Source organism: Primulina eburnea, chromosome 3, assembly GCF_022965805.1.
Source record: "Primulina eburnea isolate SZY01 chromosome 3, ASM2296580v1, whole genome shotgun sequence".
NCBI lineage: Eukaryota > Viridiplantae > Streptophyta > Magnoliopsida > Lamiales > Gesneriaceae > Primulina > Primulina eburnea.
The window spans coordinates 57,375-82,269 of record NC_133103.1 but is presented as its reverse complement, the minus strand read 5'-3'; the positions used below and the strand labels follow the sequence as shown (position 1 = coordinate 82,269).

The following is a 24,895-nucleotide window of genomic DNA, read 5'->3' as shown; positions in this document are numbered from 1 at the left end:
AAGGTCGAAAGGCAGATGTTTTCTACAATAAGAAGCTTAAATATTTATAAAAATTATTTATATAATTATCTCGAGTTTAAAATACGATTATTTAATAATATATAAAAATAAATAAAAATATTTGATAGGGTTTATGATTTTTATATATTGAGGACAATTAAGTCATTTGTTGTGTTTTTTATCATAAAATTAAAATTATCAAATCTCATAAAAGAGAAAGGAATAAAAAAGTACCTTAAAGTAATATAATATTTACTGAAGTTAACGAAAACTTGGAATCTGTTAAATTATATTCAGATTTTTATTTTTATTTTTAAAAATTCAAAATTACACCATGATATTAATTTTCTATCATTATGTATATGTATTTTTAATGTTATGATTTTTAAAATTTAAAACTCAAATTATAATTTTACACGTCATATATTTTTATGATTTGTAATTTTTAAATTTCAATTTTAAATCTTTATAAATTTAGTGGATTTTTTTAAAAAATTACTTTTTAGCTCAAAAAATGTAATTTTAATTTCTTAAAATTATTAAAAATAAAAAATATGCAACTTCAAATTTGATTTTTTTATTTTTAAAATTCAAATTTTAATTTTTTTATCATATATAAAAAATTATAATAATAAAAAATGGACTATACACTGTAATGTAAATATATAAAAAAATTTAAAATTCGTGTTAAAATTTTATTTTTACTTTACTTTAATGAAAACCAAATGCAAGATAAGTTATATTTATTTATATTAAATATATAAGAGAAGAAAAATCAGAACGGTTTCCAGCTTGCTTTGTTAATAACTAACAAAGTAACAACAGACAACACACCTGCAAATCTAGTTTCCATCGCTCGTTTGGCTTCCCTTCCACATCTCGTTCTCACTTCACTAACCTCTCGTTCTTCTTCGGAATTCACTAAATTAACAGCGTATGACTCCATTATTGATTTTTCACGCGTTTACAGTGATTATGTTGTATGTATTATGACCATATATATAATTGTTTTTTGTTTTTTGTTTTTTGTTTAGTGTGTGTGGATGGCTTCATCACTACTTAGCTCTCTTGCCTCTTCTGCTCCCCTCCATCTGCAAGATCATGTTAAGGTATAAACTTATTTTATTTTATTCTATTGTATTCTGATGAAATTGGATTGCAAGAATACTGTTCAAACCTGTCTCTATAATCCCATCCCGTCGATATTATTTAGCAGGCAAATATGAGTCTTGGAACTTCCAAACGGATCAGTATCTTATCTGGGAAAGATTTTACCAACGCAAAGGTGTGTCGACCTTTACACACCATGTTATTCTTGATTATATTTACTCTTCTCTTAATTCCATCGAAGATTTTATCTGTGATTTGATTTATCATATTTGATTGATTTACTCTTGGGGTGGCGTATCTGCTCTATATATGCGTCGGAATCGAGTGGGTAACGTAATTCTTATAGGTTAAGTGCACCGAAGCAATACTTTTTTTAAAGACATTAATTCCTCCTACCTAGGTGTAAATGGTTCACAAGTAATTAACCTTCCAAGGTACAAACCTATAATCTCATAAATCCGAAAGTTACACTCTTTCAGATTTCAATGGTGCATGAAATCAACGATTTTGAGCAAAATATGAATATAAGGATGAAGGCTTTTGTTTCAGATTGTATTTTCGGTTGTTTTGTGCTTTTCTCAGTTGCTGATAGTTTAAAGATGCGGCACCTATTGATTTGAAATTAACACCCAGTCATTCAAAATTTGAATGATAACAATTTGTTATGCCTAACCGTTGGAAACGGTTGTTAACCTTTTCGGCCCTCTTTTTCTCTTTTATTTTTTATTTTACATATTATTTCATATTAATGTGTGTGTGTATGAATATATATGCACACAAAAATTATATGTAAATACAAAAAATATATATAACAGTATCAGCAGAAATTTCATGCATCGAAGCATACCCCTTTCTATCCACGTCTCACTCTCTTGTGTTATATTTATAACAGTGTTTCAGCCGGACAAGCATGACTATTGCTTTTAATGCTTCCCGATTCAACAACATAACAATGGCTCCTCCTGATCCCATTCTTGGAGTTTCTGAGGCTTTCAGAGCAGACTCAAACGAAATGAAGCTTAACCTTGGAGTGGGAGCCTATCGCACTGAAGAACTTCAACCATATGTGCTTAATGTTGTCAAGAAAGTAAGCTCTTTTGATATTTTGCTACATAAGTTGTTGCAATCAATGTTTTAACATACGTTTGATCACAAAAAATACTTTTTTTGACTACAAATTTTTTAAAACATTTCTGTAGGCTGAAACCCTCATGCTTGAAAGGGGTGAAAACAAGGAGGTATTTCATATTTGATATGTTAAACAGAGATTCTTAAGCAGCATTATCTTCAGCATTCTATCACTCACAATCATAAAAATCACCATGCAGTACTTACCAATTGAAGGTTTGGCTGCATTCAACAAGGTTACAGCAGAATTGTTGTTTGGATCAGATAATACTGTGATTCAGCAACAAAGAGTATGTGAGATGCAGTTTTATTCTCTATCTGAAGAAGTATTATCTCTCTACAATTATTTGAGTTGGTTTAAGAACTTTATTTATATGTGGATCTCTTTGCTCGACACAGGTTGCCACTGTTCAGGGTCTTTCAGGAACTGGATCACTGCGGCTTGCTGCAGCTTTCATTGAGCGATATTTTCCTGGTTCCAAAGTTTTGATATCGTCTCCAACTTGGGGTATTTGTTACCACGCTCTTGAACTTGTCTGAAAAATATATTGGCATTTGCAGTCTAAGTAATGTGTCTTTGAAGGGAACCACAAGAATATTTTCAACGATGCTCGAGTTCCCTGGTCCGAGTATCGCTATTACAACCCTAAAACTGTTGGATTGGATTTTGATGGGATGTTATCTGACATAAAGGTTATATTGCCGCATCTCTGCTCCTATTGCAATCGTGTGTTCTCTATGACTTTGTTGATCTCTAGTGTCTTCGTGTAACATAGTTCTCTGTAGATTTACCATGTGAATCCATCACTTTTTGGTCTTTGTAACTTATTTTTTGTGAAACTTGTCCTAGAAATTTGTTGAATTCCATCTAATGTTTTAACATAAACCAGTGAAGTGCTTAGTCCCAGGTGTGTTTCAGCCATATCAGCCACATATTGTCTTTTCCTTCGCTAATTGGATCTTTTAGACATTATTGCTTCCCTTATTTATCACAATGACTGCCTTGACTGCTGGAAAATTTATAAATTACAGCACGGTGAACTAAATTCTTACCTCAATGGTACATACAATACTATTTCATGATTGCTGATTTCATAAAGCTCTGTTCTGTTGTAATATCGACTACATGCCATTGTTTACTTCATTTTCTGATGAGCCAAATAAAAGTTTATGAAGTCGATGCTTTTGCTGTTGGGAATGCATGTGACAGCTGCAGAAAATATAACATGTCAGACAGTTCTAGGCCCAAACAATTTGATCATCGGGCCAAAACAAATTGGGCCTATAAAGTCAGAATTATCAAGGGTATTCTTCAAGGATGAGGAAGAGCTATATGGAAAGGGAAATAAAACATGAAGGGGGAGTGATAAATATTATTCATTTTGTGAGAGTGAGGTCGCTAGTTAGGGAAAAGAGAGCATCACTTTGTACAGAGGATCACCCGTGGGATAGATGTTTTCATTTTTACGCAATTACATTTCAGTTTCCTTCATTTTATCTTTCCTTCTCCAATAATTCAGTAGGAATTTATGGTTGTAACATACATATTCTCATCCAATTATGTTTAATGAAACCTCATATTTTTAGGCAGCTTCAGAAGGATCTTTTGTGCTACTTCATGGCTGTGCGCACAACCCAACTGGCATTGATCCCACCCCAGAACAGTGGGAAAGAATTGCTGATGTCATTCAAGAAAAGAACCACATTCCATTCTTTGATGTTGCCTACCAGGTAATCTACTTTCGCGAGGTTTGCATGAATTTTTTTTTTCAGCGATGAGAAATTAGAGTCAAATTAATTATGTGCTCATCTCTTTCATTTGATGGGGACTCCAAATGAGGGATAATGAATACATAAAAGGAATTTCAAAATGACGTATATATGTCAGATGAAAGCCTGGTTAAAGTTAAAATTGGTGCATTTATTTGTTATGATTTGAATATAGGGTTTTGCAAGTGGAAGCCTTGACAAAGACGCGTCATCAGTGAGAATGTTTTCTGCACGTGGCATGGAGCTTCTGGTTGCTCAATCTTACAGTAAAAATTTGGGACTTTATGCTGAAAGAGTTGGAGCGATCAATATTACATGTTCATCATCAGATGCAGCGACAAGGTACGATTAAGGGGTTTGTTTTTCTTCTTTATGGTTATCTCAGATTCATGTTTTGGTTCTATAAACAGAGTTGGTGTTTGTGTTGGTATTGATGTGAAAACCGCAGATCTTATAGAAAAGAACTTAGCAGAGATTTAAGTCTTAGCCAGTAGAATTCAAACAAATCAAAGAATGAAACTAATATATGTATTATTTGAATAAAACTTTGGAACTAGTTGCATTTGAACATAACTTTGGAAGTAGTTGCATGTCTGTCTCGTAACTTTGAAAATAATTGTTCTGTCACGTAAACAAAAGAAACTAATAGAAATGGAGTAAAATCAAGATACTTAATACTACTGAAACAAAGATCTATATTTTTTTCAAAAAACATGTGCACTCAAAGGATATATTATTAGTTTTCTGAATCACCGCATTGTGCTCAAGATATGTTGCAAGGAAAGTAGCAAAATATTAATCCATGTTTAATACTTGGAGTGAAACCTGTTAGCATTGTCTCACTAAATACGTTTTAGTATCAAAATAAGCATTTAACTTAAGTTTCAGTAATCATGTAAAAACATTAATTGCGTTGATGTGGGATAGAGTGATGATATATACAATATCACCATTGAAGAAGATTCCACATCTTAAAGTTGATAAATATTACTCTCGGTATTACAAGTTGAAGGGCTAATTCAAAAAAATGTTTAGAGTGACTGGTTTTGGATGTTGGTGCAGAGTAAAGAGCCAATTGAAACGACTTGCGAGGCCAATGTACTCAAATCCTCCCATACATGGAGCCAAGATTGTGGCTAATATTGTGGGAAATCCTGAGCTCTTTGGCGAATGGAAACAAGAAATGGAAATGATGGCTGGAAGGATAAAGAGTGTGAGACAGAAATTGTTCGACAGTATGTGTGCGAAGGATGACAGCGGGAAGGACTGGTCTTTTATCCTGAAACAGATTGGCATGTTCTCATTTACAGGATTGAACACAGCTCAGGTACCGTATTGATGGATCTTAATGTTTTTTATGGTTGACCTGGTACTGATTGTATTCACTTTTTCGGACAGAGTGAGAACATGATCAACAACTGGCATGTTTACATGACCAAGGACGGAAGAATTTCCTTAGCTGGTTTATCATCAGCCAAGTGTGAATACCTGGCAGATGCCATAATCGATTCGTGCCACAATGTTAGCTAATTTGATCATCAATCTTAAATAAATACTTGGGCCAAGGAGTTTTGGTGATACGGTGGGTATTTCGGAAAATAAGCATCTCTTGTTCTATGGTTGCAGTTATTAGCAGAGGAGTCCTTTTAGAGATCAAATCCAGCGGAAGGTCTTAGGAGACTTTTTTGCAATGGTTTGAAGAATTCCAGTTTATTACACATACTTGCAAGTAATAGATTGGACTAGAAAAGACATTGCCTTGTTATAATCCATATAAATATAATGAACTCGTTTGAAAAGACGTATATAATACAAAAATACATATTTTATAACACAACAAAATTATAAATGTTAGGTTTAAATATATAACATAACACAAATATAATCATAAATGTAAAAAACGGGGGAGAGGATAAATTTTTAAAGTGAATATAATTCCGCTGGTTATTATCAATTTTTTGAATCAATGTTCTCGCTTGGCCATTAACTGAGTTTTACGTAATGCACCGCGCATCGATTGTACCTAATAACGAGGATATTATATTCTGCAAATTATCTATTTTTCTTTTGGAATTAAAAAACCAAATATTCCAAGAGTCGTCTGCAACATGATATATGTTCCTAACTATGGTCTGAGAATAAATCACAAGACACGACGACAACCATCCATCGCAGAACCAACTAAAAATGGCATGTCAACTTCAGACTTACAACATCCGCACCTAGTTTTAACATCAAAACCCACAGAAAATTGCAGGAATAGTCCAACGTAAAGGAAGACTAAACAAGGCACTGCATCTCCTCGCTTTTTTCCCGCCTTAGTTTCGCTTTCTTGAGACTTCACAGTATCTGGTGATTTCCCTTTGATGGATTCTTGTGATTTTGCCAAGTCAGTGGTTTTTCCCTTAATGTGATCAGTTTCTTTCAACTTTGACGAACTAGATTTTGCTATCCCTGTTCCGTTGATGCTACTGGTTCTGCCACTTTGTGGAATATTACCTTTAGAATTGGCTGGTTTCGAGTGGCTCGAAGTTTTTGCAACATCATCTCTAGATCTACCAGATGTCTTGGCAGTGTTAGGTTTGTAATGCTCAACAGATGTGTGTATATAACAGTATATAACAATAGCAAAATAAAATCGTGAGCGTTTGTAAATTTTTGTGTTTTATCATAATTAAGTGTTGTGCCAAATGTTATAATATTTACGACAACATGCATCATAATATTAAAGTTTGTAACACAAATTCACTTTAAATAACTAGATGGACAAGAATAAATTTGCAAAAGTATAAATACTTGCACGGTGCCTCAGGACAAAAATTAATAACTAGAAAACCAAAACGTTTACAAAAACCAATTACTAGTGATCTAAACGAAAATCAATTTTCTCAATACATTGAGAAAATAAATGCTTTCTAAGACAATCAACAATAATAAAACGTAACTAAGAAAGCAAAACGTAATCTCGAAAAGCACGAGCAAATAAACACGATCTTCAGCCAACATCGTTACAGATGTTGTCTATATATGTTTGTAACATTCAGGGTAACACGGTGATAACCACTCTTCCAATCAGCAACGATTTCGTGAATTTATTTCTCTGAAATTTTCTGCTTGAATTTTCTGCGTGGGAAAACTCTTCTCTTTGATATCCAACCTCTTATTTATAAGCATCAATTTCGTCAATAAAGAATCCTACACAATATGGAAAGTTAGAGTTTTGTTAGTCACAAACTCTATTCAAACAAGGATATCATATCTCTATTAAATCTTAGCATAAATATAACATTAAATACCATATTATCTATCAATCAAGGAAAAGATAATATTTAGGAAATCATTTTAAGTTAAGATATTATAAATAGAGAAAATATATTTATCTTCAATCTCCTCCTTTTTGCCTTTCTGGACAAAATGAGATCAAACCAATTTATCCTTTTTAGCTCAAGTTATCTCCCTATGAATTCAAGAATTTTTCTCCCCCCGAATAAAATACGGTTAGCACAGATGTGGTTACTTTTGTTGGCAACACTTGTGACAACACCTACAGAATTTCATTTATCATTTCGATTACTTCAAACACATGGCAGAAGAACATAAAACATAGAAACATATAGTGTGGCGCCCCAAACCTCGCCACGTAATCATGCAACATGTGACGTCATATGCATAAAATTTTTTCTTTTCGACGACGTAATAATATAATGCATATACGACAAAATAGTGCAATCACCACACTATCTACGTCAGTGTAGCAGAAACAGTATAATAAATACACACATACAACTCAAATAATACAATAAGATATACTGTCTCTATCTACTATCAACTACAGGACTATTTGACTAGACACACCTAGTCCTTCACCACTATCCTGTCTCACGCATAGTCCTGTAACCTGTCCAACAGAAACAGCCCCCAAAGGGTGAGCATATACAACAATCATCATCGTAATACATAACAGTTATATTAACAACAACATAAGATATAACTGAAATGATAACAGAAATACTCCCTTTGTCGTTTCTGGACAATCAGCCATCAACAACCTCAACACATCACGCTGCAACAATAACATCGACGATACGTCGCACCCCAACTCCGGCGACAGCAATATCGTCGAACGAACAACAACATCGACGATACGTCGCACCCCAACACCGGCGACAGCAATATCGTCGAACGAACAACAACATCGACGATACGTCGCACCCCAACACCGGCGACAGCAATATCGTTGAACGAACAACATCAACGTGACAACATCAACGAGAAGTTTCCCAACAACGATAGTCAACAATATCAACAATAATAAACAACAACAAATATAATATCAAATCACCCAATTCCGGTGATTTATCATCGTTCAACGCAATAGTATTCATCAATACTAAACAATAACAACATATGCTCGTACGTCAACACGTACCTGATAATCGAGTATATATATAAAATCTGGCTATTTCTTTGATCCTGAGGCTTGTGATGTATCTAAATAATTCAACAACAATATCAGATCATTGTCACCGTATCAACACAATCATAACAACCTCAATATACAACATCAAATAGCCCAACAACAATTAATTCAACAAAATATAAAACTCGATTATAAATTCTTATCGTTCCACAATTTAATATTCTGGTGTATTTAATTCACAATAATACCATCAAATACACCCTAATTAATTAACTTCAAATAATAGGCTATTTTACAACATCCGTCAAATTGCGAAAACTTTATATCAACGTGTAGCCTATACTTCGTAGACTCCGAATATATAATCAGAACTAATAACAACTGACAAACAACTCTCCAATCTCAATCCAAACATTAAAAATCCCTAATTAAAACAAATTAGGAATAATTCAAAATAACACCACTATAATCTTCTCTACTTCGTTAAAATCAAACACTACTCAACAATCTTTAATTTCTGTATGACTTAACAATTTATCGGATTTATTCTAAAAATCGACGAATTTCAAACATCACCAAAACTATAAAATTTATACCTCAAATCGAAGACCTCGTGTCAACGATCCCAGAACTGAAGTCGGTTCGTCGATTGGATAAACCGATAAGTCACACGATCAAAAAGAAAATCGAAACCCTCTTTTTTCTTTCTCTTTCTCGCTTTCTCCGTAACTTTCTGTCTCAATTGTTGGTGGAATGAAATCCACCGACTCAAACTTCTTTTTTTATAATTTTTTTATTTTTCTAATATTATATTATATTATATTATATTAATAATATAATAATATATAATATTTAACATTTTAACACCGGTATATCTTTTCGGACCAATCAAACGATCAAATTTTCCAAAACTCAAAACATGAAACTTCTATATCTTTGAGTTTTCTACGTTATATCCAAATTTCAAATCATTTGAACTTCATATGACCAAACTATGTCATATTTCTCTCTTTAAAAATCATTACTTATTTAGTAATCTCACATTACTAAATCAACAAATTGTAATATTTACTTCAGGCATTACATTTCTACCCCCTTAAACGAATTTCGACCCCGAAATTAATCAACAACAGTAATAACATGCATAAATAAAGATACGTCATACCTTCAGAATAAGTAGGGGTAGAGCTCCTTCATATGCCGCTCTGTCTCCCAAGTGGCCTCTTCGACACCTCTATGCTCCCACTGAACTTCACCATCGGTATAAGCTTACTACGAAACTTCCGTTCAGATCGATCCAAAATACAAACTGGTCTCTCAACATAAGACACATCAGGATCTAACTGAATCTCAGAAATATCCAACACATGTGAAGGGTCAGGCTCATACTTCCGCAACATCGACACATGAAACACGTCATGAATACCAGATAAAGATGGAGGTAGAGCCAATCGGTAAGCCAAAGTGCCTACCCGCTGCAATATCTCATACGGGCCAACATACCTCGGTGCCAACTTTCCTTTCATACCAAATCGCACTGTGCCACGAAAAGGAGACACTTTCAAAAATACTCGATCGCCCTGCTGACTCTAAGGGTCTTCGTATTTTATTTGCATAGGCAGCCTGTCTGTCTTGAGCTGCTTTCAATCGCTGCTGTATCAACTTTACTTTCTGTTGCATTTCATGAATCATATCAGGACCTGTGACTGCAGCTCGATCAACATCATCCCAGTATAACGGAGATCTACAACGTCTCCCATACAATGCCTCAAACAGAGCCATCTGAATACTACTCTGATAACTATTGTTATACGCAAACTCTACCAATGGAATATATGACTGCCAAACAGATTTAAAATCCATAACATAAGCACGCAACATATCCTCAAGTGTCTGAATAGTACGCTCAGTCTGACCATCTGTCTGAGGATGATAAGCTGTACTCAATCTCAACTCTGTCCCCATCGCAGTCTGCAATCCTTCCCAAAAATGAGAAGTAAATCGAGGATCTCTATCAGATATAATAGACACTGGAATCCCATGCAATCGTACAATCTCTCGTATATACAACTGTGCCATCGTCAAGTACGTACTACTCATGCTATAGGGTATAAAATGTGCAACTTTTGTCAACCGATCAACAATCACCCAAATAGCATCAATAGTTCCAGTGCTTCTTGGCAAATGAGTCACAAAATCCATCGATATGTGCTCCCATTTCCAAGTCGGTACTTCTAAACTCCTCAATTCACCTCCCAGCCTTCTCCTCTCAGCTTTGATTTGTTGACAATTGAGACATCGACGTACAAAATCAATCACATCACGTTTCATTCCCTTCCACCAAAACTGAGAACGTAGATCCTTATACATCTTCTTGCTGAAAGCGGACCGGTTACGGTGGCCGGAAACGCAACGGAAGCACAAAAATCGAATTTTTGACATAAAAATTTCGGCCACCCCATAGGACTTGTGCAATATTTACAAAAACATTAACATACATAGGATGTAAGAAAGATTACCTATCAATCACAAGGATTGATGTTTGGCTCCAACTTTGTTGTCAAACAACAAAGCTCTTGAATGGAAGATGAATCTACAAGCTCCTCCTCCAAATCCTTGAAACTTTCCTTCAAATTAAGCCCACCACTAACTAGGGAAATCCCCTCACAATTTGCACTAGAAAAATGTGAGGATTTTTCAAAGAGAAGTGTGTTTATTCCTCAACAACTTGAAGAACAAAATGAAGAAGAAAATATGGAGAGAATGAGAGAGCAATTTTCGGCCATGCTCACTTGGGAGGGAAGGAAGAATGAATTCAATTCCATGCCTTGGTGTTGCAAAAAGCAAAAGTGAAAAGTAGCATGCCATGCCATTATTTTATTCAAAAGTAATCTCCAACCCTTCACCTCCCATGCATGCATACTATATAGTTTTTAATCAAATTAAAAACTTTGGACTAAATTTAATTATCTCAAACATATTTGAGACTAATTAAACATTACTTGAATTTACTCAAGTCCCACTAGTTTAAATAATTATTTTAATTGAGCTCTACAAGACTCAATATTATTTAATTAATCCAACACTTGAATTAATTTAATTATTTGGGCTCTACTAGGCCCACTAGTGTTTAATTAATTCAACACTTGAATTAATTTATTTAGTCCATAATAATGTCTATGAAAATCACAATTTTCAATTACATTATTCACTTGGCCAAATTTTAATTTAGGAACACTTCCATAAATCAAAATTTATATTTCTCTCATAGAAGTCATACTTCTATTTTTCTTTACACTTATAAACTCATTTATAAGTTGTTCAACACATTGAACTATTTTCTCCTTTATAGAAGTCATACTTCTAATTTTACTTACGCTTATAAACTCCTTTATAAGCCGTTCAACACTTTGAACTATTTTACTTCTCATCGGGATTTACAAAGCTAGTACTTGTGTGGCCCTCAATGGTTCATTGATACAACTAGCCGTGGGTTCACATCTCCATGTGATTCGGACTAAACATGTCCTTATTCGAGCATACCCCAATTGCTCCATTCTTACTTATCAACTCCTTGATAGTAAGAACGTCAGAACTCAAGTCTGATAGTACCCAACCAATCACGTTAAACGCCTAGCAGCATCGCTTACGTGATTCCCTAGGTATCACATGATAGTGCCTGCAAGAACCATTCAATTATGGTTAGCGTACAGTACGGTCCCTTCAACTCATATATCCCGATCGATTCGACAACCATTGGTTTATCGAGAGTTGTCAATGAATCGATACTATGTGTCATGTCGTAGTTGCATCGATGGTGCAATCTATGAAACACCTTTCATAATTACAACCATACTCTGGCCAGAGATTTCGATCTACATACACATGATAACACATAGGATATCCATACCCGAAGGTAAGCGGTGAATCCCCGACTACAATGCATCGACTCCTATGTGTTTCGACAGAACACCCAACCTTGCCACCTGATGACCCCATGAGAGTCGGTAAACAAGTCAAAGTGTAATTCTAGCACATAGAGTCTCAATGTTGTCCCGGGTCATAAGGACTAATTCTGTACAACCATAAACCAGGACTTTTCCACTCGATAAGTGAGAACCACTTGGAAAGTCCTTTTATGGAGGGTTGTTCAGTGCACTCTACAAGGAGCACCTATCTGCATGTTCGGACATCACAATGTCCCCTACCAATGAAACATGGTACTCACATCGCAGATACTAGTCTCTAACTCGAGCGGCCTATATCCTTCTTAGTGGCGGCTGAATCGACTAGGAACCGTTTAGAATATACAGTATTACAAATATGAGTTTCATGATACTCATCATATGAGCATCTCATATTCTTTCTACTATTTGTATATTCAAGGGCTTTATCTATGCAGCTAGCATGGGTATACAGATAAAGATTTGCCAAAATAATAATTTCAAATATTATTAAAATAAAGACAGCTTATACATAGAGTTTCATTGTGAACACTCGGCCAACACTTGGCTCGACGTGCACCTACTCTAACACTTGCCACCAGGGTGGATAGAATATCGACTACAATGTGCACGCCGCAACAGGCCCTGGCGCAACTCAGATATATCAGGAACTACCCATCTATCATTCATCCTCAAACTGCCATCGTCAGCCACTCTAAAACGAGTATCTTGTTTCTGAGAAACTAACTCCTTCCATTGCTGAACTCTCTCGTCTGTCATCTGTGCATCACGAATACAACCATATATATCAGGTTCAGCTAATAAGGTAGATACCTGGATAGGAGTCGTCGAGATATCAAAATCATATCCCAAGGAACAACAAGACATCATCATAGCTGATAAGCGACTGACATCCTCTGCAGTACAACTCACTTTACGGCTCAATGCATCAGCTGTAAGATTGGCTCGACCAGGATGATATTCAATCTCACAATCATAATCCTTCAGCAAATCTAACCATCGCCTCTGTCTCATATTCAACTCTGTCTGAGTAAACAAAAATCTCAAGCTCTTATGATCAGTATAAATCGTAAACGAGGTACCGTATAAATAATGTCGCCATATCTTCAAGGCGAAGATAATGGCTGCCAACTCCAAGTCATGCACGGGGTACCTTGTTTCGTGTGGTTTCAGTTGTCTCGAAGCATATGCCACAACATGTCGATTCTGCATCAAAACACATCCCAAACCATGTAATGATGCATCAGTATAAACAACAAACCTCTCATTTTCTGTAGGGATTGATAACACCGGTGCAGTCGTCAGTCGGTGTTTCAACTCCTGAAAACTCCTCTCACATGCTTCAGACCACTGAAATCGCACACCTTTCTGAGTCAACTGTGTCAAAGGCCTAGCAATCTTTGAAAATCCCTCGATAAATCGACGATAATAACCTGCTAAACCCAAGAAACTACGGATCTCTGGTACAGATGTAGGTGCAGACCACTGTAACACTGCATCGACCTTCGTTGGATCAACAGAAATCCCATCTCTCGATATAACATGACCCAAGAAGACCACTCGATCCAACCAAAACTCACACTTACTGAGTTTGGCATACAACTGTCTATCTCCCAACAACTGTAACACTGAACGTATGTGCCCTGCATGCTCAGCCTCACTCCTGGAATATATCAATATATCATCAATGAACACAATAACAAACCGGTCGAGATAAGGCTGAAATACCCTGTTCATCAAACTCATGAACACAGCTGGAGCATTCGTCAACCCAAACGACATAACTAAAAACTCGTAATGCCCATATCTGGTCCTGAATGCTGTCTTCTGAATATCCTCCTCTCTAACTCGTATCTGATGATATCCTGACCTCAAATCAATCTTCGAATATACCGAGGTTCCCTGTAACTGATCAAACAAATCATCAATACGAGGGAGGGGATATTTATTCTTAATCGTTACCTTATTCAGCTGTCGATAGTCAATACAAAGCCGCATCGTTCCGTCTTTCTTTCTCACAAATAAGACTGGTGCACCCCAAGGCGATACACTAGGGCGAATGTATCCCTTGTCCAGCAAGTCCTGCAACTGGGCTTTCAACTCTCTCAACTCTGCGGGTGCCATTCTGTAAGGAGTACGAGAAATAGGGGAAGTACCTGGCATCAACTCGATCCCAAACTCCACCTCACGGGCTGGTGGGAAGCCTGGAATCTCATCAGGAAATACATCGGCAAACTCAGCAACTATAGGTATCTCCTCTATTCCCACCTCCTTCTTCTTCTCTGTCACATCTACAGCATAAATAAGATAACCCTCATGTCCATGCTCCAATAACCGAGACATCCAGATAGCAGATACCAATGGAACACGGGGACGAGAACCCTTCCCATAAAATGTCCAACGCTCTTTCTCATCTGTATAAAAATATACCACCCGCTGATAACAATCAACTGTCGCACAATATCTCCTCAGCACATTAATTCCCACAATACAATCAAAATCAGTCATCTCTAGAATAATCATATCAGATCTCAGCTCATAGCCCTCATAAGAATAATACCATCTGATATCATCGATACAACTGATATATCAACTCCAGAGGGTGTCGAAACAGAAAGAGGCATAGACAATGGAGACGAGCGCATATGATGCTCAACCACAAACTTCTTCGATATAAATGTATGCGAGGCACCAGTATCAATAAGAATATAAGCAGGATAAGAACATAAATAACACTTACCCGCTATCATCTCCTCTCGTGCCTCCTCTGCCTGCTCTCGTGTCAAAGCATACACATGTGCCTGAGGCGGACCAGCTCCCTGCATACGTGGCTGTCCTCCAGAAGGTCGTGGTGTAGATTGCTGAGGCTGCCGTCCTCCTCTCCCTGAGGATCTGCCTCTATCACTACTGGGCTCTCGCCGTCCCTCACGACTAGGACACTGTCTCGCCAGATGACCAACACCGCCACACTCAAAACAGGTGATCTCGGTCTGTGTACAATCTCTGATCAGATGAGGTCCCCCACAACGAAAACATCTCACGGCTCTGGACTCTCCTCTCTGCCCCTGAACAGACTGAGAACTGCCCCCACGACTCTCAACACGTCGTGAATCAAATCGACGCTTCCCAGATGATGCTGAAGAAGAAGATGAACCCTTCTGATATTTAAAAGACTGTCCCTGAGGTCGCAATGACTCCCTAGTCGGCTCTGATAATCGTCCCTGAGCCCCATACTCCTGCATCACCAACTCAGCCATCTCTGCCCTCGTCACTGCATCCTCAAATGATATCGGGTTATTTGATTGCACACGATCAAATAACTCTAACTTCAACCCTCTCAAGAAATGCCTCATCTTAGCATGAACATTCGTAGCAACATGTGGCACATATTTCAGCAATGCAGAATACCGAGACTCGTACTCAGCAACAGACATACTGCCCTGTCTCAAATCCTCGAATTCTCTCTCTTTCTTCTGTCTGGCTGCTATAGAAAAATATTTATCAAGAAAACGAGATCGAAACACATCCCAATCAACAGTACGGCCCTGAGCTCTCAATCCAGCCTCAGTCGTCTGCCACCACAATAGTACATTCCGAGAAAGCTGAAATGTAGCCAATCGTAACCAAGCAGACCTAGCACACGGCGCAGTCACAAATATCTGCTCTATCCTCTCAATCCACTCCTCTGCTCGCTCACCAGTCTCAGAACTATCAAATCTCGGTGGAAGATAACTGCTAAACTGTGCCAAAGTCAACTCACCAGGCAATAAAGGCTGATCTGTAGGTGCCTGTCCCATAGGACGAGGTGGCAATGGATTCATCTGTCCAAACCCACTGTCAACCTCGTCTGTTTCCACACGTGGATGTACCTGTTCTCTAGCTGCCATCACTGGAAATCAAATTGTTAATCATAACATTTAACAATTACAATCCAGTATTCATCATTACACCTTTCGTACGAAAGCACACGCAACTAAAGAACAATCAATCACATCGAGAAATCATCAATAACAAGTCAAATGCACAAACACACGCAGATAATATCGTCATCCAACTCTCTCATCACAAACCCAACTCCTAACCATCCCAGACATCTAACATATGCTCTGATACCACCAAATGTGGCGCCCCAAACCTCGCCACGTAATCATGCAACATGTGACGTCATATGCATAAAATTTTTCTTTTCGACGACGTAATAATATAATACATATACGACAAAATAGTGCAATCACCACACTATCTACGTCAGTGTAGCAGAAACAGTATAATAAATACACACATACAACTCAAATAATACAATAAGATATACTGTCTCTATCTACTATCAACTACAGGACTATTTGACTAGACACACCTAGTCCTTCACCACTATCCTGTCTCACGCATAGTCCTGTAACCTGTCCAACAGAAACAGCCCCCAAAGAGTGAGCATATACAACAATCATCATCGTAATACATAACAGTTATATTAACAACAACATAAGATATAACTGAAATGATAACAGAAATACCCCCTTTGTCGTTTCTGGACAATCAGCCATCAACAACCTCAACACATCACGCTGCAACAATAACATCGACGATACGTCGCACCCCAACTCCGGCGACAGCAATATCGTCGAACGAACAACAACATCGACGATACGTCGCACCCCAACAGCGGCGACAGCAATATCGTCGAACGAACAACAACATCGACGATACGTCGCACCCCCACACCGGCGACAGCAATATCGTCGAACGAACAACAACATCGACGATACGTCGCACCCCAACACCGGCGACAGCAATATCGTTGAACGAACAACATCAACGTGACAACATCAACGAGAAGTTTCCCAACAACGATAGTCAACAATATCAACAATAATAAACAACAACAAATATAATATCAAATCACCCAATTCCGGTGATTTATCATCGTTCAACGCAATAGTATTCATCAATACTAAACAATAACAACATATGCTCGTACGTCAACACGTACCTGATAATCGAGTATATATATAAAATCTGGCTATTTCTTTGATCCTGAGGCTTGTGATGTATCTAAATAATTCAACAACAATATCAGATCATTGTCACAGTATCATCACAATCATAACAGCCTCAATATACAACATCAAATAGCCCAACAACAATTAATTCAACAAAATATAAAACTCGATTATAAATTCTTATCGTTCCACAATTTAATATTCTGGTGTATTTAATTCACAATAATACCATCAAATACACCCTAATTAATTAACTTCAAATAATAGGCTATTTTACAACATCCGTCAAATTGCGAAAACTTTATATCAACGTGTAGCCTATACTTCGTAGACTCCGAATATATAATCAGAACTAATAACAACTGACAAACAACTCTCCAATCTCAATCCAAACATTAAAAATCCCTAATTAAAACAAATTAAGAATAATTCAAAATAACACCACTATAATCTTCTCTACTTCGTTAAAATCAAACACTACTCAACAATCTTTAATTTCTGTATGACTTAACAATTTATCGGATTTATTCTAAAAATCGACGAATTTCAAACATCACCAAAACTATAAAATTTATACCTCAAATCGAAGACCTCGTGTCAACGATCCCAGAACTGAAGTCGGTTCGTCGATTGGATAAACCGATAAGTCACACGATCAAAAAGAAAATCGAAACCCTCTTTTTTCTTTCTCTTTCTCGCTTTCTCCGTAACTTTCTGTCTCAATTGTTGGTGGAATGAAATCCACCGACTCAAACTTCTTTTTTTATAATTTTTTTATTTTTCTAATATTATATTATATTATATTAATATAATATAATATAATATAATATAATATATAATATTTAACATTTTAACACCGGTATATCTTTTCGGACCAATCAAACGATCAAATTTTCCAAAACTCAAAACATGAAACTTCTATATCTTTGAGTTTTCTACGTTATATCCAAATTTCAAATCATTTGAACTTCATATGACCAAACTATGTCATATTTCTCTCTTTAAAAATCATTACTTATTTAGTAATCTCACATTACTAAATCAACAAATTGTAATATTTACTTCAGGCATTACATATAGCAAAAAAACATAAAACCTAGAAACACATAAAACATAGCCAGCTAATAGAAACATTTAACATAAACTCAAGCTCTTAAGCTTCTTCATCCGTGTCATTACTGTCTTTTGTCTCTGATGGTTCAGCAACATGCGATTGTGTTTGATCACTACCATCTCTCCTTTTTTGTCCTAAATGGACACCTGTTTCTAGAAGTAACCGGTAGGTTGCAGCCATATTTTCATAACAGGCAATGTCCGCCTTGGCTTGCTCAATTTTGGATAGTGCGTGTGCAAGTTGATCCTAGACTTCAGTGGTTATTAACAGTATGAATCCCTCGGCAGGAGAAGTGGCAGGAGCAGCGGCAGTAGGAGGAGTGGGAGAGGCATTCCACGGAAGATCAATCTTTCGGTTACCCTTAAAGAATGCAGGAGCAATCTTAGACGTGTCACTGATGTCGAAGAGCTGTTCATCAAGATTCCGTACGAAACCTTGAGACACCAACATCCCATAGATCAGTGAGGGAAATGGGAGTTTGGATGCCTTGAGTCCTCTGGCAGCATACTGAAGTACTGTCTTAAAAACCAACTATCCAAAATTAAATACTCCTTTTGTACCTATGGAGTATAACACCAAAGCTTGCTGACGCGTTACTATGGTGGAAGGAGTACAGTTTTGGATAGCTAGCTTGTGAAGCACTGAATATAGAGAAGTCAGATTCACAGCTTATAACCGCTGTGTATGAGCTGTGAATTTAGTAATGAGACCCCAGGTGATAGTGGATGTAACAACATGTATGTCATAGGGGAGTCCATCCTCATCTTCTATCGGAGTCTGGTAGCGCAGGTTGATGGCATTAGCATTGAATTCATAAACTCTGTTTCGAACAAACACTTTTTCAATTTTTTCCGATCGTTCATCACCTACTCCTGGTGATAAATTGGCGTAGAATTCCAATACTGGTCTGAGGCAAAAAGGTGATGGTGGACACGATGGAAATGAGTTGACGGTCATTGAGGAAGGAAACTAGATTGTGGCGAGCAAAGGCATCAAGGTCTATATTTTTCTCGTCGAGGAAATCTCGATGCGCATAAAACTGCAACTCGGCACCTGATGTCTCCGAATAAAATTGGGTGCTAAAGGCCTCAGTTAGATCTTAGTCAAGGAGATCAGTGTTGTCCGGAAGGTCGGCATAATATGCACAACACTTCCACTTTCAGAGGAGGCTTTCGTGTCTGCCTCAGGCATGTCATCAGTGCTTTTGGAAGATGACTCAGTGAGGCTATCCTCATCAGATTCGTGCACTATCTCAGGAGTGCGTTTGTCAGCAGACGGGATTGCGGCAGTCGCAGGGGTAGATTTCTTTGATTTCTTCAAATTGGCTAGGACTTGGGCTAGAGACACTTCGTTTTCATCAGACGAAGTTGGCCCCTTTTGTTCGGCCTGTGGACCTGAGTCAGAATATTTTGAGAGTGTCTCACCAGTTGACGTGGAGGTGGATTTTGGAGCAGCTGTACGCGTGAGCTTCTTACGAGCCACTAGCTCATAATCAGCGTCCTCAAAATCATCTCCTGAGCTATTATTGGATCATCAAGTGAAGGACGGCTTGGCCCTTCACCCTTTCGGCGGAAACGCTTTGATGTAGTCAAATCAGGGTTGTGCCCTGGTTGTTTCTTCGATCGGCGAACATGTGGATGTGGTGGATTGAAAACCTGTATTATTGGTGGATTATAAGTCGAAAGGGATATAGATAGGAAAACTGATCTAACATTTTATTTCAGTCGATCAGTCATCCCAAATCCAAACATTCACTGAAGAATATCAATATACTCAATGAATAAGAATCAGAGCCCAACTGAAATATTTGATAAATTTTTTTTGTACTAATAGTCATTGATTCTCAACAGAATGTCGGAATTCATGCACATAACCAGAATCTATCAGAAAGGACGATGAAATGACAACGGTGACATTTGTATTTGGAAACTGATAAATTTTTTTACTCCCTCTAAATTTATCTCCGATCTTAATATATATTATGACTAATTTGAATTAATTTTCTTAAGTTATAGTAAAAATGAAGAAGATATATAAAATATTTTGTTTATAAATATATAATTAAGGCATTAAATATTTCAAAAAATTTGAAATAAAACAAAAATTAAGACGAAAATAAAAGTTACAACTAGTTTAATAACTCATAATTTTAATATTTGTTTAATATTTTACATTCAAACATGTTCAAAAATTTGAACAATATGTTTTAGTGATTAATTTCTTACCTAACTTATTTTATGAATTGAAACTATTAATAAATATGTTAAAAAAATAAAAACAATCAATTATAAAACATAGTTATTAATTTATAATAAAAATTTAAATGCTAAATATATTTTAAATATTTAATTAACACTTTTCATTTTACATGTGCTTTCAACCATTTTTATATGGGGAAAACAAATCAAATAAGAACACGTGGTTAGATCCAAAACTTGACTGATTCTAAAAGAAAACTTTGGGAAGAATTATTCATCTGTGAGTAAATATAATATAATTTTTCAAAAATAAAGATTGTCGGACAAGACTTAAGTGGAGAACTTTGAAGAAGACTGAAAAGATTGGACAAGACGTCAGATGAAAAAAATCTTCCCAAAATCTTGAAAAGTTGAAAGTTTTAGAATATAATGATTCTAATTATTATATTTGCTTTAGAATCGTGTTTTTTTTTATTGAACAAAAAAAATGATTTGAGCTTATAACAAAAACCAAAAATTGCTGGACGCACACCACTACCAATTCGTATGTATCTATTTTTTTCTTTCCCTACAGAGATAGGAATCCTGCCGTCTTCTTGTTCATCCCCGTGCACCCGCCGATCTTAATTTGCTTTCCGAAAAACGATAAGGTTTGTTTATTTATTATTTTTTGAATCACTTCCTAGGTAGTTGCTCTTTCATTGCTTACTAAATGTAAATTATGTTAATCTATCAAGAACGTATATGGAGTAGATATAACAAACTTGCTCATCCTTTAATTTCTTGTCAAACAAATGTTGTCCTCTATCCTGTTAAATGCGTTCTTTTATCAAGTTGTTCTTAAAGCGCAACGAATATTCAAAGCTTCTAACTACTCAAAGTTCCTGCCTTTTTTTCCATCTAGTGTGTGCTGGTGGTTTAACATGTTCTCTTCAGTATCGTTGCTCATCAGTAGCTCAACAACAGAATATATTTTCTATATAATGATGATTTGTTAATTCCCAGACATAGTGGCATGAGATGTCATTGCATTTCTCATTGTCGGTAAAAGCTTCGCATGAAGCAAGTGACACATCGCAGCCAAAATCCTTTTTCTCGCTGTACGAACAACTTGGTTTATGCCACATATTTGGTATACTGGCATAGCCGTATCTGTGTTGAATGAGGCCTGAAACGAAAATTGAAAAATAGACCCTCTTATTACAGTAATAGATATAAAATTCAATTTGCAAATAACAAACATACTAATCTATCTATATCTATATCTATATAAATATATGAATGTGAATTGTGAATTTACAAAAATGTCCTTACCTTCATTTATACACTCCATATTTAATTTTTTTTGTTTGACTTCTCTTTTTTTTTTTTTTTATGAATTTTTATAGTTCTCCAATTTTTGAATTGGTTTTATGTGAGCCGGTTTCAAGGATATATCCTTCAGATGGGTCACCGGTCAATTTTTTGAGTGAAAATCTATATCTATATAAATATATGAATGTGAATTGTGAATTTACAAAAATGTCCTTACCTTCATTTATACACTCCATATTTAATTTTTTTTGTTTGACTTCTCTTTTTTTTTTTTTTTTTATGAATTTTTATAGTTCTCCAATTTTTGAATTGGTTTTATGTGAGCCGGTTTCAAGGATATATCCTTCAGATGGGTCACCGGTCAATTTTTTGAGTGAAAAAACAATGATTTTTCATGATTAGGGTAGGATATGATACATGTTCCTGTGAAACAGCCTCGTAGAAGTTTTTATGCAATTTTTATTTTAAACTTGAGTAAATTAATATCCATTAATAACTTAAATAAACACGACTAATAAAATTGAAAATTATAATAAAACTGTATCAGTTTACATTTATGTCGTTATTTTCGTTAAATAATATTAATAAATAAATGTCTTTTTTTTTTTGTTCGTTTTCAGGTATTAATGAATTTTATAATAATTGAAGAAAAACGAAATTTAATTTTTGGAATGAAATTTACAGTTTTTTTAAAAAAAATTATATCTTTAATGAAATTTAAAATAAGTGACACAATGTCAGCAGTGTAACTCCCGAAAACTTCACAGGAGTTCACTCATCCCAATGCTACTCTCACTCTTGCACGCTTAACCTAACAAAACTGAATGATAGTGAAAGATTTATCTTTTAGTTCGAATATTGCTTAATATTTATGTCAAAAGTTATATTTGTTACCCACGACGCAATATTTATTTATTATAATTGTGATTTATCGTGCAAAGCCCTATACTAAGCAAATGGTGAACATAATGAGGATTGCATTGACGTGCCTGTCAATTTGCCAAATTGTAAAACTCTATGCATGACAAACACAAATAATTGTTAGGTACAATAAGAAAACACTTCAAAAGAATCAAAATAAGTTTAAATTAGTTTTATGTGTAATAATTACTCATATACATCAAATGAATAGAAAAAGAGAAATAAAAATGAATTCAAATCGTTTTTATGTAAAACAAATTACCAATACACAATCCAAGTTTTAGATCACAATAAAAAAAATGTGATCATTACTTTACTTCTTTATGTTACGTGTATAGAATAACAATCACAATTGAAGATGAGAATGAGATCGCAATAATAACATTATTCGGAAAAGTTGCAGCGTCTTTTGTTGGATGTTCTATTGAAGATTTCATTCAAATTCATGACCATATATAAGATAAAACAAACAAATGATTTTATATCTACATAAATATTGCATCTAACAATAAAAATTTTGAATGCAGAATTTACCAAATAACCCATATAAAGATTGGCTAAATCAACCAAGCTCCAAGCTCCACACATTCTTGTTCAAGTTGGATAATTCAGTGGAAAAACGTGATGAAATGTTAAAAATTGTGGCAGAAGCTATTGAGATACATGACAATTATCCAACAACAAATGTCAATATCAAGAAACGGAGATCTCGGAAGATTATCAAGACAACTAAACAAGACAGTGTAGCACCAAAGGTAGAAAAATCAAATGAAATAAACATCAACAAAAACATGAAGATCCATGAGGACGAAGATGAAATAGAGATTCGAGATGAAGAACCAATTGCCGAGTACAAAAAAAAAGAGATAAGAAGATAAAACCGACGGACACAAAAAGATTTCAAGAAGTCTTCAAATCAAAGACAAGAAAATGTGATGATTTCGATTGTAACCAAATAATTAATTATTTATCTATTAAAAGTTATTCTTATTTCAAAAATAATTTAAACATATTTATATAAAATTATCATATACAAATTATTCTATTTCTCAACGTGCAACGCACGTGCATTTATCTAGTATATACATAAATATATCAAAATCAATAAATTACATCAATAAAAACTCAATAAATATTTAAAATAACTATATAAATACTACTCGTCTAGTTTTTTATAGGCAAAAATATTTATCAAATATGTGTAATCCAATTTTTAGACCATTTCTTTCTCAATCGATAACATAGTTTGCCCATTTAGTATATCTTGCGTTATTGTTGATCGAAGATAATTCTTGTAGAAACTACACTTTTAGTCTCTATGATCGTAGAAACTACAAAATCAAAGAATTTTTTGAATCGAAATAACAAACCACAAAAAGAAAGGACAAAGAAATCATAAAAAATATGAATTTCATCTTTCAACGGTCCACACATTCAAATTCTATTCACAATTTATTTTATTTCCTTAGACTATCCACTTATTAATTACACAAGTCGCGCATTAAATTTATATAAAACTCATAATTCAATTATAACTAATTAAAGAATTTAAATAATGTGATGTGTGCTTTAGTTATATATTTAATTTATATGATCTCTAAGCACATTACAGTGCCCATATCACAAGTAAATTTCATTTTCAGTGAGTATTTTTTGATAGATTAGTCTACAAATATAAATATAAATGTGTATTTCTAAATAAAATTTGAAATGGAAATAAAACATAATTCGTGAAGAAAATTACTTACCTTCAAGCTTAATAAAAGTAGGGGACCGTAAACTTATTTGTTGATTGAGAACAATGATCAGGGTTGAGATTTGGAGTGAGTTAAAGAACAAATAACATATAATATAATATATATATATATATATATATATGTATATATATATATATATATATGTATATATATATATATATGTATATAAAGGGCCCTTTAATTGGCCGGGCCCTGAGG

The 24,895-nt window shown here is 35.2% G+C and overlaps 2 protein-coding genes across 4 annotated transcripts; one reads left to right on the top strand and one right to left on the bottom strand.

The window, feature by feature from the left end:
• Positions 1-780: 780 nt before the first annotated feature.
• LOC140824972 (aspartate aminotransferase, chloroplastic) lies at positions 781-5,807 on the top strand. 3 transcript variants are annotated; one of them, XM_073186409.1, is made up of 12 exons: positions 781-934; positions 1,035-1,109; positions 1,217-1,285; positions 2,003-2,197; positions 2,310-2,348; positions 2,439-2,528; positions 2,638-2,746; positions 2,822-2,931; positions 3,826-3,969; positions 4,184-4,350; positions 5,071-5,335; positions 5,407-5,807. In XM_073186409.1, exons 2-12 carry the CDS (start codon positions 1,044-1,046, stop codon positions 5,536-5,538), a joined length of 1,386 nt encoding a protein of 461 aa, XP_073042510.1. In that variant the 5' UTR covers positions 781-934; positions 1,035-1,043; the 3' UTR covers positions 5,539-5,807. The 3 variants fall into 3 exon arrangements, with proteins under 3 accessions (XP_073042510.1, XP_073042508.1, XP_073042511.1); XM_073186407.1 differs by having other exon boundaries at positions 1,214-1,285; XM_073186410.1 differs by lacking the exon at positions 1,217-1,285.
• Positions 5,808-14,924: 9,117 nt separating this feature from the next.
• On the bottom strand, positions 14,925-18,105 carry LOC140828596 (uncharacterized). Its single transcript, XM_073191538.1, has 2 exons — positions 17,971-18,105; positions 14,925-17,445 (listed from the first exon to the last, which is right to left on the bottom strand). Exon 2 carries the CDS (start codon positions 16,278-16,280, stop codon positions 14,925-14,927), a length of 1,356 nt encoding a protein of 451 aa, XP_073047639.1. The 5' UTR covers positions 16,281-17,445; positions 17,971-18,105.
• Positions 18,106-24,895: the final 6,790 nt, after the last annotated feature.

What these genes read in the sequence shown, in the direction of transcription:
- LOC140824972 (XM_073186407.1), top strand. Translation starts at nt 1,044, where the DNA reads ATGGCTTCATCACTACTTAGCTCTCTTGCCTCTTCTGCTCCCCTCCAT. An exon ending in AAAGGGGTGAAAACAAGGAG is followed by an intron (nt 2,349 to 2,438) that starts GTATTTCATATT and finishes ATCACCATGCAG; the next exon opens with TACTTACCAATTGAAGGTTT. An exon ending in CTGTGATTCAGCAACAAAGA is followed by an intron (nt 2,529 to 2,637) that starts GTATGTGAGATG and finishes TGCTCGACACAG; the next exon opens with GTTGCCACTGTTCAGGGTCT.
- LOC140828596 (XM_073191538.1), bottom strand. Translation starts at nt 16,280, where the DNA reads ATGGCAGCTAGAGAACAGGTACATCCACGTGTGGAAACAGACGAGGTT.